This window comes from Phocoena phocoena, chromosome 1 (genome assembly GCF_963924675.1).
Source record: "Phocoena phocoena chromosome 1, mPhoPho1.1, whole genome shotgun sequence".
Taxonomy (NCBI): domain Eukaryota; kingdom Metazoa; phylum Chordata; class Mammalia; order Artiodactyla; family Phocoenidae; genus Phocoena; species Phocoena phocoena.
In genome coordinates this window covers 4485058-4498545 of record NC_089219.1, presented here as the reverse complement: position 1 = coordinate 4498545, position 13488 = coordinate 4485058, and the positions used below count along the sequence as shown (strand labels likewise).

At 57.4% G+C, this 13488-nt stretch overlaps 1 protein-coding gene across 1 annotated transcript in view; it reads left to right on the top strand.

Annotated features, from left to right (window-relative positions):
- ACOT7 (acyl-CoA thioesterase 7) overlaps nt 1-13488 on the top strand; it is a 90562-nt gene that overhangs the window by 18944 nt on the left and 58130 nt on the right. The window contains exons 3-4 of the mRNA XM_065880705.1: nt 6346-6502; nt 10403-10494. Coding sequence (XP_065736777.1) covers nt 6346-6502; nt 10403-10494 — 249 coding nt within the window. The remainder of the gene's footprint in view (nt 1-6345; nt 6503-10402; nt 10495-13488) is intronic.

Below are 13488 nucleotides of genomic sequence, written 5' to 3'. Positions count from 1 at the left end.
CCCTCGGGTGCTGGGGGAAGGAGTCAGTCTTGTACCCCAACTGCCAACTCGGCACCGGGCGGGCGCGGAAGCGACTCCGAGGAAGCCTGAGGCCTTGTGCACCTGGGGGCCCCGGCGAGCCACTTGCTGTGCCATTGTCCTCCAGGCCCAGAGGCCGATTCCACGCCCGCGCAGACTGTGCATGTGTGCATGCGTGTGCACGTGTGTAGACTGAACCGAGCCGGGGTGAGTGTGTGTGGGTGGACGTGAGCCTGGGGGCCTTCGCCTGGGGAGGAGTGAGAGTGGGTTGGGCTGGGGGCCCTCCATATGAGGAAGGGGCTCTCCCGCCTGCTAAGAGTTCGCCCTTGAAGTTCTGGGGCAAACCCGGCCACGTTCAGAGAGCGCCCTCTGGTGGCTGTAAGGACCGGCCTGAGCCCGAGGGGCCGGGGCTGAGGTGGGGGCCAGGCCCCTGGTAGACCCTCCGAGAGGGGGACGGTGAGGGTCCCAGCCAGGCCTGGCAAGAGAGGCTGGACGCTGGGAAGGAAGAGCCCCAGGACTGGGGAGGGAGGGAGGCCAAGTGGGTGACAATGCCCTGGTAACCGCCAGAGTTCAGTGACCACCTAGGGTTTTGCAAAGCTCTGTAGCATTTAGCTTGTGTCGTCCTCACGACACCCCTTAGAGGTCGAGGTGGTTATTGTATTATCCCCACTGCACAGATGAGGGAGCTGAGGTCCAGAGAGCTTGGATACTTGCCTGAGACTTGTTTGTTCTCACTCCTTCCCCAGAGTGAGCCTGGGGTGCAGGTCTGGCCTGTTGGCCGGGAGATGCCTCTGGGCTGGTGGCCCCAAGATAGCGATCTGGAATCCCAGGCTCAGGAAGGGGGCATGAGCCCCAGGCAGCTCCAGGGGGCTGAGGCTGGCCTCTGAATGGCTCTGCTGGGGCTCTGGGTGCGCCGGGAGCACTGCCACCCACACTCCCTTGGTGGTCTCATCCAGCCTGTGGCTCTAGTACCACGACACAGCCCCGAGGTCCTCTGTCCAGCTGGTGCCTCTTAGCTGGCTCCCCCTGGATGCTTAATCCACCCTCGACCTGGATGGGCCCCAAAACACACTTGGGGCCCGCTCCCAGGCTGCTTCTCCCATGGCCTCCCTCTGCTCAGTAAATGGCCTCTGGATCCTCCGTTGACCCCCTCTTCCTCCCACCCGTGGACCCTGGCATCCAGTCCCATTGGCTTCACCTTGTGGATAGTTCCAGGTCCGAACACTGCACACCAGCCCCACCACCATCTGGGCCGAGCCACTGCCGCTTCCTGCCCAGATTGCCTAACAGCTTCCTAACAGGCCTCCCTGCCCCTGGTCTGCTGTCCAGTAGCAGCCAGAGAAACCCATCCTGTGTGAAGTCAGGGCACGGCTCCTACTCCTTCCCCTCGTCACGCCCCTGGGCCACGCCAGCATTCCTGCCCCAGGGCCTTTGCACTGGACCTTTCCCCTGCCTGGACCACTCTTCCCCCAGAGACCCACGTGTCTCCCCCTTCCTTCCAGTCTCTGCGTAAATACGATCTCCACGTCCCCGACAACCGGCTCCCTCACTGCTCCCAGCTCTTGTCCACAGCACTGCCCCTCCTGGCACGCTGCGTTTTGCTCATTTAGCTCTGGGCTGCTTCCCCCACTAGAACGTAAGCCCCACCAGAGCAAGGACTTTTGCCCGTCACTTCCCTGCTGGATTCCCTTAGCACCTAGGCCAAGGTCTGGAACGCAGTGGGCTCCCATTAGCTGTGTGTCTGGAGTAGTTGTCTGCGGAGAGCTTCTGTTTAATGCACACTTACGATGCATCAGTGGCCACACTGCGTGCTTGACCTTCCTTACCTGGGGAATCTCCTTAACCCCACTTTGCAGGTGAGGAAACGGAGGCCCGGAAAAGTCATGTGGCTCCCAAAGGTCACAGAGCTGCATCCTCTGAGTGGGCATCAGCCGAGAGGACCTGGGTGGGTGAGGGGGCAGGTGCAGGTCACATAACAAGAGCAGTAGGAGTTCACTCTTTCTGGACCTTGATCCCTACGTTTCTGTGAGAGCAGGGCAGCCCACCCCTCCTCTCCACACAGCATCCACTTGAATCCTGACGGCAGTCACTGGTACCATTTATTATCTGTATTTTGCAGAGAGACCAGGTCAAGAGCTAGTGCCAGAGCTGGGATTTGAGTCCAGGGCGCAGACCTGTTTCCTCTGGCTCTGCTTCTGAAGCTGCTGTCCCGGCTCAAAGCCCCGTGGCCCCTCAGGAGCTCAGGCCCGTGGTTTTCCAGGCATCTGTGCCCAATGGGCAGTGCGACTCAGGCTGCCTTCGGGAGCATGGCAGAGGGTGCTTCTTGGGCTAGATGCTGATCAGACCCTCACGGCTGCTTCCCGGGTCGGGGCCGCTCCTCCTAGTTTACGCCCCGAAGCAGGGACTTCCGGGTGTGTCTGAGCCGCTGGGAGCCACAGACACCTACAGCTCGGAGACGCTCACACTGAATGAACATTTGTCAGCCTGTGTTTTGAATTTCTGGGTCACACAGGTCTTTATGGAGTGCCTGGGGTGGCCCGCTAGGTCTTGGGAAACGGCAGCTCCCAGTCAAGTTGGAGCTGCCTGGGTCCCAGCCTGTGCCGTCCACACCCAGCTGGACATGTATTCAGCAGCAGCCTTCAGTTCCCCCGGGGTCGCCCTGCCCTCCCCTCTGCCTGGGGTGTCTGCACCCCACCCCTTCTCCTGCCTGACACCTCAGCATCCAGGTCTCAGCCCCTCACCTGCAGCTGCCCCGCCCACATCGGCACCTGAACCCCACTTCCCACCCCCCACACCTCACGCTGCCCTCTCCGGAGCACCTGCTACGTGCTTATCTGTCATCCGTCCCCCAACCAGACCCCAGGCCAGGGGCAGGCACCGAGTGCAGGGCCTGGCTCCATAGATGCCACCACAAGTGAAGGAATGCCTCTGTAGCCTTAAAAAGGCTGGGGTCCATCTAAGGCTCAGATGTTTAAAGGCAGAAGAAACGAGCTGCATTTCCATTTAAAATATTAACTAACGTATAGGAGTGTTACCTGTGTGCGGACATATTCATTCCATAGTTTAGCCACCCTTCAACAAAGACAGCTGCTTTATTTCGTTTTGGGTCTTGCAGGCGGAGCTTGGGTAGTTCCAGAAGTGGCCCAGAGGCTGGCCCCGCGTTCTTGCCCCCCTCACTTCGCACTTGCCTTTCCAGCTTTCCGCCAGTGGGTGGCGCTGTAGCCACACAAATGTACTCGGGGTGACGCCCAGCAATTCCCTCGCATTGTTTTAGCGTCAGGGGTGACACGTCTGTGTGGGGCGGGGGTCGGGGGACAGGGCCCCGGCAAGGCAGAGGGGGGACGCCACAAGCTGCACTTGCCTGCTCAGCTCGTGCTCTGCTGCTTTGAGAGCTGATTCCAGGACATTTATAGGAACAGAAACCATCAGGGGACCCCCGTGTGTCTGAGAATCTCGGGGGAAGGTGTGAAGATGGAGGTCCCCAGGCGTCCCTCCAAAGAGGCGGGTTCTGTGGGTTTGGGGCGGGTCAGGGAATTTGCATGTTTGCCAGGTGTCAGGTGAGTTCTCGCGCAGGTGGGAGAGGTGCTTTGGTGCCACAGGTGGTGGCAGGTGGCTGGTGGGAAGAGTGCAGACATGCCAGAGCTTGAACTGACTGTCACTTACAAGCTTAATATCTCCAACCCCTGCAGAAGGGGTGCTGTGGGGACCAGCTGGAAAAGTGAAGTCCAGCGCTGGCACGGCACCGACAGGCCCTCGAGAGTGGGCCCATCTGCTCCCTGCTCCCCACCCAGCTCAGGGGTACCCATGCTGTCCAGTGTCCTAAAAACCCTGATTGGTTTCTGGTAGAAAGTCCAAAAAGTGCCAGGTGCTGTGTTTGGCCGTGAAGATCCACGGTCCTGTGGCTCACACGTAAGATTGTCTTTTGTGTCATTCGGTTAGCATGGATGAAAAGGAAGCTGATTCCATAATATATGAAGAATTCATAAAACTCAACAACAAAAAAATAAACAACCCGATTAAAAAATGGGCAGAGGAACTGAATAGACATTTTTCCAAAGAAGATATACAGATGGCCAACAGGCACATGAAAAGATGTTCAACATCACTAATCATCAGGGAAATGCAGATCGGAACCACAATGAGATCTCCCCTCACACCTGCCAGAATGGCTGTTATTAAAAAGACAACAGATAACCAGTGTTGGTGAAGATGTGGAGAAAAAGGGGACCTCATGCACTGTTGGTGGGAATGTAAACTGGTGCGGCCACTGTGGAAAACAGCCTGGAGGTTCCTCAAAAACTAAAAATAGAGTTGCCATATGATCCAGCTATTCCACTTCTGAGTATGTATCCAAAGAAAATGAAAACACTAATACGAAGTGGTATCTGCACCCTGTGTTCATGGCAGCATTGTTTACAGCAGCCAAGACATGGAGCAACCTAAGGGCCCATTGATGGATGAGTGGATAAATAAATAATGGTATACACACACACAAACACACAATGGAATGTTACTCAGAGGTAAAAAAAAGATGAAATCTTGCCATTTGTGACTACATGGGTGGTCCTTGAGGGAATGATGCTAAGTGAAATAAGTCAGATGGAGAAAAACAAATACCTGATGATTTTGTTCATAGGTAGACTATAAAAGACAAAAAATAAATGAACAAACCAAAAATACATAGATAGAACAAGGCAGTGGTTAGCAGAGGGGGGTGGGGGAGTGGCCCAGGGGCAAAATGGGTAAAGGAATCGACTGTCTGGTGATGGATGGAAACTATACTCTTGGTGGTGAGCACGCTGTAGGGTATACAGTAGAAATATAATGTTGTTACACAGGAAACTTACACAATGATATAAACCAATGTTACCTCAATAAAAACTAAACGTAAAAAAAAGCTGATTTTCAGTGCTGGTGTGGGAGTGCTGGGGCCACGTCAAGCACTCTGCCCTTCTGCGAAGCACTTTGGGAACACCCTGGAAACAATCCCCAATACTGAAAATGACTTAACTAAAAGGACCTTCATCACAGGGTTATTTATAATAAGAGACAACTGAGGTTGATACAAACCTGACAACGGAAGAATATTTTATTTGGCCGTCTAGAAATATCTTTGCAATGGAGTATCGTGAAGTGGAAGTCGTAGAAAGTGTCAAGAAAAGAAATGAGGAAGTAAGTGCCTCACTTTCATAGAATGTGAGCTCCCCAGTGGATCCCACTGGACCCCACCTGCACGTGCTGACTGGCTGCGTCCATCCAGTTACCCAGGGGTCCTGGGTGGCCGGGGACATACACCCTTTTGTTCCTTTTGAATTTTGAGTCATGAGAATGGGTTGCCTATTTGAAGGATAAATAACATTTAAAAAGAAGAACTGTGATTTCTAAGAGCTTGTCACAACACGGGCAGGTTATTTTTTCTCCTGTTGAGTGAAAAAAGCAGATTGTGAAAGTGTATATTTAGTGCTTGCACGACTACGTAAGACTATATATGACAGCTATACATGACTGTAAGTGACAACTGTCTATGACTAAAACTGCAAAACAAGGAGCCAGACAGCCAAACAAGTGAACCAGTAGAACCCCTGTTCTTGGGGCAAAAAGCCTGGAAAGAAAGATGCCCAAATAGAAACCATGGTTATCTCTGGATGGGAGGAGGGATCTTCCCTCCTCCGCCTCCTTTTCTGTACTTCCCAAATTTTCCATAATAAGTATGTATGGGGCTTCCCTGGTGGCGCAGTGGTTGAGAGTCTGCCTGCCAATGCAGGGGACACGGGTTCGAGCCCTGGTCTGGGAAGATCCCACGTGCCACGGAGCAGCTGGGCCCGTGAGCTACAGATACTGAGCTCTGCGCGTCTGGAGCCTGTGCTCCGCAGCAAGAGAGGCCGCGACAGTGAGAGGCCCGCGCACCGCGATGAAGAGTGGCCCCCGCTTGCCACCACTGGAGAAAGCCCTCGCACAGAAACGAAGACCCAACACAGCCAAAAATAAATAAATGAATAAATAAATTTATAAAAAAAAAAAAAAAAAAAAAAAATAAGTATGTATGCCTTTTTCCACGTTTCATTGCACAAGTAATACGTATCTTTTGTAGAAAAGTCAGAAAAAAGAAACAGGCTGCTCGGAACCCCACCACTCAGAATCGCCTGTATCAGCTGCTTTGCCGGGTTGCCCTCGGGCAGTGCCTCATCTCCTGGTTTTGCACGTAGGAGTGTGTGGTGGCAATAACTTGCGCTACTTTAACAGTGGGGAAAAAACCAAGGGCCTTTTTGGGGGAGCGTGTCCAGGGTGGGGCCTCGTGGGAGGCTGACCCGCCTCTGGTCTTTGCAGGAGTGCTGTGTGGCCGCCCTGGCCCAGGTGGAGCGCACGGACTTCCTGTCGCCCATGTGCATCGGCGAGGTGGCCCACGTCAGTGCGGAGATCACCTACACCTCCAAGCATTCAGTGGAGGTTCAGGTCCATGTGATGTCCGAAAACATCCTCACAGGTAACTTCCACTTGCTGAGCCCGCGTGCGGGGCTGGGAACAACGGTGACAGTAGAAATAAGGCAGCAGCCGCAGCCCACGTCCATTGAGGGCTGACTGCCCCTGGATGGTCCTAACACTGTCTGTGGGTGACCTCCCTGCATTTCTGCCTCCACCTGTGAGCAGGGACTTCTGCCGTCCTCGCTTCGTTTGCAGACGGGGAAACGGGGGCGCAGACGAGTTAGGCAACGAGCCCAGGGTACGGCCCCCCTGCCTTCCTGGGGAAGAAGGGGCCTGGCGGCCAGCTGGTCCGGGCAGAAGGGTGGGAACGGGCTGGGAGGGCGCATGCCGCCCTCCGGCCCCCCTGCCGTCTCCCCAGCCCCCACCTTGCCCTTCCCTGCACGGTGGAGCTGCTACCCCTTGGAAGCTGCTGCCCCTTGGAAGGCGCTGCCCTGGCTTCTGCTCTGCTCCCCTGGGCCCCACAAGCCAGGCCTAGGCTGGAGCTCCCTGGGCGAACCTTTGACTCTGCTTTGATCTGAATATTCTCTTCCTCGGAGTGGTAACCATGGAAACCCCTTCTCACCCTCCCACTGGGCACTGCAGGGGAGTGTGGCTTCGGTTCACAGTCGCTGCTTTTTATAACGGAGATGCTGAGGCAGGCAGGCCCCTTGGGCCCCTCACTGCCCACTGCCTCGTCCCAGGCCACCCACTGTCGCACCCAGAGGAGAGTCCGTGCTCATTCTAGAGGAAGGAGCTGCCTGGGTCCTTGTGCCTCCTGCCGGTGCCCTCTCCTCAGCCATGGCTGCCTGCAGAGCGCTGTGCTCAGAGGTCTTTAACGGGCTCCAGGCTTCTCCCCGACACGGGCCAGGAGCTCAGTTATTCATCTGGAGCATTGCGGTGACCGCAGCAGGCCCAGCCACTGCACAGTGAACGATTAAGCCGAGCCACGGCCTGGGGCGGGGGTGGGGGTGGGGAGCGGTCAGTGGGCTTGTGCCCCATGTCCTGCGTCTGTGGCCTGAGCCTGGTCTTTGGCAGAAAGCTCTGGCATCTAAGGGACCTTGGATGCTGGTCTCGGGCTGTGGCACAGAAAGGGGTCCTCTGGCCCTGACTCCCCACATTGGGGCTGGCAGCCCACTGGGAGGAGGCCCAGGGCGGGGCGGGCCACTCCCTCCATCCCCCCTCCCCCCCCCTCCACGTGACCCAGCCCTGCTCTCCTGGGCTGTGCTGGGGGTTGAGCCTCCCTGCTCCTGACACAAGAGGGGAAAGGTCCGTGCTTTCTTGTTGGCTCACAACAGCCGCGGACTCAGTCACTGATGAGTGAATGAATGAAGGAGTGGATGAGTCAGGAAGATTTGGGCCTCTGCGCTGAGGGGAAGCGGGCAGAGGGCCTTGTCTACAAGGACGTGCCCCACCCCACTTTCTGTGGGATCCCCCCTCTGGGGGCAGGAGCGGGCAGGAGGCAGGCAGCGCTTGCCCAGAGCTGTGGTGGCAAGATGACAGCCCCCACCCCGCAGTCAGGATGCTCTGCACCCGCCAGTGTCCCCAGCCGCCCTGACCCTGAAGGATGGACACGCAGAGCCTGAGCTGCCCCGAGAAGGAGAGAAGTGACTGAGGAGCACGGGCTCCCGGGACAGCGGGCCGGGCGTTGTGCTCGTGAGAGGGACCAAGCTCAGAGCACAGGGGCGCCGGCCAGCATTGCCCAGCCTTTCGAGATGGGGTGCGGGGGGCGAGGCCCCGGGAAGACCCCAGGGCCGGATCACAGGATGGGGACGGCGAGACCTGGAGCCCTGGGGCTGTGCCTTCTCTACACGTCTCAGTCACCTTGCCCGCCTTGCCCTGGAGCCCCTGCTGAAGGGCCGGGCGCCCCCTCCCTTACTCTCACCTCCGGGTGCCCCTCTCTGGGTCTCAGCACCGTGTCTGTGCATCTCTCAAACTCTCTCCGTCTTTCCATGTTTGGATCTGTGTGAGTCTCTTTTACTCTGGAACCCTGTGTCTTGAGGCCTTCCTGTCTTGATGAATCTCTGCCCGCGTGTCCACGAGGATGGGAGCCCTGCGAGGGCAGGCCATGTGGCTGCCTGGTCTGGGGCAGGGCCACCCAGCAGGTGCTCTGTGAACACGGGCCAGGTGGGCGGGTGGACTCGGACAGGTGGGGAGACCGGGCTGGGCGGACAAACAGGCAACCAGGCTGAACCCTGAAGCTGTTCGTGTGCCCCAGGGGGCAGAGCCCCCGTTCTGTGCATCCCCCTCGCTCGGGGCCTTGCCGCCTGCCGTGAGGCAGCCGGGCGAGCATGCACCCAGGCAGACAACCAGCAAACCTTTGCTCATTCATCCCCGGCACCTGTCAAAATATTAAGCTAACTGGGGCGTGATTGCTGCGAATCACTCCAGAAAATAGCTGGGAGCTCTCAAGATTTCAGAATAGATGTTTTTAGCACCGCACTTGTCTTTTGATGGTTTTATTAAATGATAAAGTACAATTAGCGTGTTTTGCCTTATTTGCTCCACGGTGTTCATTTGGGTCTGGAGGAGGGCCACTTGGGGTTTCCACGGAAACCAGCTTGTCAGGCTGGCTCTAGCTGAGTCAAACAGGAAATCTTTATTCCCCAAAACAGGTTGTCAGATTCACTCTGTCAAAGTGCAGTGAAGATATTTTTCCGTGTTATTTGCCTGTGGTCCTGGTGGTGCCGTGGGGCCCGGGCGGAGCGGCGGACATCCTGGCACGAGGAGCAGGCCTGGGGCGCCAGGGGCCTCACCCTCTTTCTAATTGACCCGCCAGGGCTTGGCTTGGTCCTTGGGGCTACGTTTAAGGGGAGGAAACTGAAGGCCCAGGTTCGCCTTGGGAAGGCAGGTCAGAAGGAACTGGTAGGAAGTGAGTTACTGAGGGGGACTTCAGGGCAAACCCCCGCCCCCGGGCTGCTCCTTGCTTCTCCACTTCCTCTCTCTGTCCTGCAGTTCTCCTGATAGCCACCACATTGGGAATCGTCCATGTTGAAGAGGCAACTTCTAAAAGGCCTCCTTGAAAACACTTCTCTGAAATTACTGGGACCTGGGAGGTCCGGGTCTGTACTCAGAATGGCGTCGAGTTGCTGTGTGAGCCTAGGCAATCCCCTTGACCTCTCTGGGCTTCAAGCTCCTCCTGTACAAGTGAGGGGTGTGGACCAAGTGATCTCCAGGCTCCTTTGGCCCATGGTTTTCAGCCTAGACAGGCCTCCCGCCCTGACGGCACCACTCTGCCCTGAGGCTGGGCTCAGAGCCCCAGAGAAGGTTCTGTTTCCTGTCCTTCAGCCCAGAGCAGAAGCCAGCAGCCCACCGCCCTCTCTCAGCCCCCATTTGGAAGCTTCTGCATTGGAGCGCTGAGTCACCAGCAGCAAAAGTGGCTGGTGTGGCGCCTCCCACCTGGAAGGAGGTGGCCCTGGGGAAGGGAGGGGCCGTGGGGGCGGGAGCTGTGATGAGCCCACCCCATGGCTGTGCTCTGGGCTGCGGCCCCGCTGCCTGGGTGGGCTCTGCCTCCACCGCCCCTCCGCCTCGGGTCCATGAGCTGCTTCCTGTCCAGCCGGAGCTCTTCTTGGTGGCCAGTCTGCCCCTCCCCACAGCCCTTCCCTCCCTCTCGCTCCGGAGGCTCCCGGGAGGCCTGCCTGGAGTCAGTGCCCTCCAGATGCGGGCCTTCCGAGTTAGAAAGTGCTAGAAAGCCGACAGGCCCAGGCCCCCCAGGCTTAGACCGCGTGACCTGCAGTCTTTCCAGCAGCCTCAGGGTGGGGGCAGGCTGGAGGCCATGCCTCTCCCCGGTCTGTGCCCACACATGCACCTCACGGCTGAAGAAGGCCTTGGTGGTGGGGGCCACAGGTGGCATCGGCCCTGCCTGCCCTGTGCCCGGCGCCCTGCCGGCTCCCAGCCATCACTCACGTGTTTGTCTTCTCTGAAGGTACCAAAAAGCTGACCAATAAGGCCACCCTGTGGTATGTGCCCCTGTCGCTGAAGAACGTGGACAAGGTCCTGGAGGTGCCTCCGGTGGTGGTAAGGAGTCCCCTCCCACTTCTCCCGGGTGGGTGGCAGGGGCCCGGGTCCTAGGAGAGCAGCATCGGGCAGGGCTGGGCTGTAGCAGGAGGCTCAATGGGAAGGGGCGTCCCTCCTGGGATCCTTCATGCTGGGAATGCCAGTGGGGGCTGGCCTGGGCCCCGCGGACACCCCACCCAGAGGATCCTGGCCGGAGGGAAGGCGGGTGATGGGGCTGTGCCAGGCGTCCAGTCCTGGGGGCACAGGCTGGGACGTCTCTGCTTCAGCCCCGCTCTCTCCCCCTGCTGTGTCTGCTTCCTGCCTTGGTTCCTCTCATTTTGGTTTTGCTGTGGACAGAGGCGTCTCTGGGGGAAGAGACTTGGCCATGTTCACTCCCGGGGGCCCCGCTGCAGGCAGGCTCGGGGGGCAGGCGTTTGGAGGGGGCACATGGGGCTGATAGAGGGACTTAGCTCCTTCCCTAACGGCACCCCACTCCTCCTCGTGTGGCTCCCCTGGCCCAGGATGTCCCGAGGACACGCCTGAGCGGCTCTCCCCGGAGGCCTGGTGCTCTGCTCTAACCCCTGTGAGGGAGGGCCGTTCCCAGAGGGCCGGGGCCTGGCTTAGCAGTGTCTGCCCTCAGGGAGCATTTTTCTGTGGTCTGTAGAAGAAACTTTTAAGAATAATAAAACTGGGAACCAGACAGTTAGGAGCTGTATAGAGCAGTAAAAGGTCCCCAGCCTTTTTGGCACCAGGGACTGTTTCGTGGTAGACAATTTTTCCATGGAAGGGGGGATGGATGGATAGCTCAGGCGGTAATGCGAGCGATGGGGGGCGGCAGATGAAGCTTCGCTCTCTCACCCGCCGCTCGCCTCCTGCTGCGCGGCCTGGCTCTTAACAGGGGGTTGGGGACCCCTGGTATAGAGCACACGGAGGAACGGTCCCTGTCCCCTCCCCCCCACTGCAAGCCCTTCCCATCCCACCTCCCCCCCTGCGCACCTTCCTGTGGGCCTGGGTCACTTGGGGTGATGGGGGCCTTGCTTGTTGTGCTGCTGCGGATGTCAGCCCGGGGGCGTTCCCTGCCCTCTCCCTGTGCCAGCTCACATCTGACCTGGGACCCTGCCTGGGCCTCTATGGATGCAGTCCAGGCTCCGGCGGGGCGTTTTCCTGGGGGGTGACCAGCTGCTGGGCTCCAGCTGCCGTTTAGTCTAGACTTTAGAAAAGAATCTTGGTAGCAGGAGCTCTCTCCATGCAGAACAGGAAGTGTGCTTAGACCTTGGTCTGCATCAGGTTGGTGGTCCAGGGTTTGGTACCCTGAGGGCAGGGCGGTAGTGCCAGGAGCACCAGGCCAGCATCGTTGGCACCTGTCCCTCCACGTGTGAGGAGAGAGGGGCGCTCAGGACCAGGGTGTGAGCCGGATGGTTCCCACGCTTCCCACCTGTTTGAGTTTTCTGGGGCTGCTGTGACACAGTCTGGGGAGCTTCAACAACCGAGTTCATTCTCTCCCAGTTCTGAGGCCAGAAGTCCACAATCAAGGCATGGGCAGGGCTGGGCTCCCACTGGAGGCTCTGCGGGGGATCCTTCCTGCCTCTTCCAGCTCCTGGGGGCTGCAGGCATTCCTTGGCTTGTGGCTGCATCACTCTAACCTCTGCTTCTCTTGTCATCTGGCTGAGTTCCCGTGTGTGTGTGTCTGTCTGTCTGTCTGTGTGCGTGCGCACGTGTCTTAACTAATTACACGTGCACAGACCCTAGTTCTCAAAAAGGTCACATGCACAGGTCCCACGTGGACAGGAATTTTGACAGGACGCCGTTCAACCCAGAACATTGGCCTTCAGTCCAGCCCACCTCTGTCTTTCTCTCTCTCTCTCTCTCTCTCTCTCTCTCCAGCTCTCTCTCCATCTCTGTCTCTCTGTGTTCCCCCCACCCTGCCCCCATTCTTCCTGGAGCTGCTCTCCTCTCTGCTGCTGGCAAGATGGAAATTGCATCATTTTCAAGCAGCACTGAGGGGTTTTCAAACCCAAGAAGCAGGCGTGAGTCTGAGGCGCAGCGACGGTTCCCTTTAGAGATTACAAGCATGCTAACCCCTGCTTTCATCTTTCCCACTAAGCACTTGGTGTTAAATTAGCCACATCACATGTAAACACTCAGGCACATTATTTAACTGATCTAATTTTCAGATGCTACACGGTTTAGAAATCTCTAGCAGGCCTTATCTCTGGTTTCAGCACCACATGGTGGATCTTAAGGGGTTGCTGCTGAAGGGAGATTCCTGGGCCAAACACATTAGCTTTTGTTTCCTTCTGGCTTCTCAGGGGCCCGAGTGCTGAGAGCCAGTGGGTTTTCAGCCAGTGGGGGGGAGTGAGGAGGGGCGGGTGGGCAGTGTAAGTCTCCGCTGTCCCTGCAGGGACAGGGCAGCTCTCTGTATCACCCCTCTCATCCCCTGCCCTCCGTCCCACCTTCTGGCGGAGACCCCGGTAGCTTTCCCATTCCCTTTGTTTAGCCGAGTTCGATAAGACGTAAATACCCACTCTGCCCGTGTTAGAGGCGAGTGTCGGAAGCATCCCATCGGGTGCAGAGCGCTCCAGACGGGAGAAGCCACACGGCTCCCAGCCGCAGCCATTGCTAATGTTTATTTGCACTTTCTTCCCCCCACACATGCTAGGCCCACGTATAAGCCTTCAGTTGATTTGAACTGTTTTCGTTTCATCATTTCATTTGAAATGTTTCATTCTGCTCTTTTCATTGGCACGGCCCAGCTGAGTCATGCGATATCGGGTCCTGGAAAGCTCGGGTCTGGCTCTCATGGGCATTTATGCTCAGGTGCTGGTAGCTCGACCATCCGACTTCCTTATGTCCTGCCAGCATCCCCCTGCCAACCCTTACACAGGTAGCAGTCACTTATTAAGAACACATACGTCTCTCTGTCTACGTGTGTCTCTTACGTCTCACACATGCACATATACTACACACAGGTTGATCATACGTATATCTCACACGTACACATACATAGGTATCTTA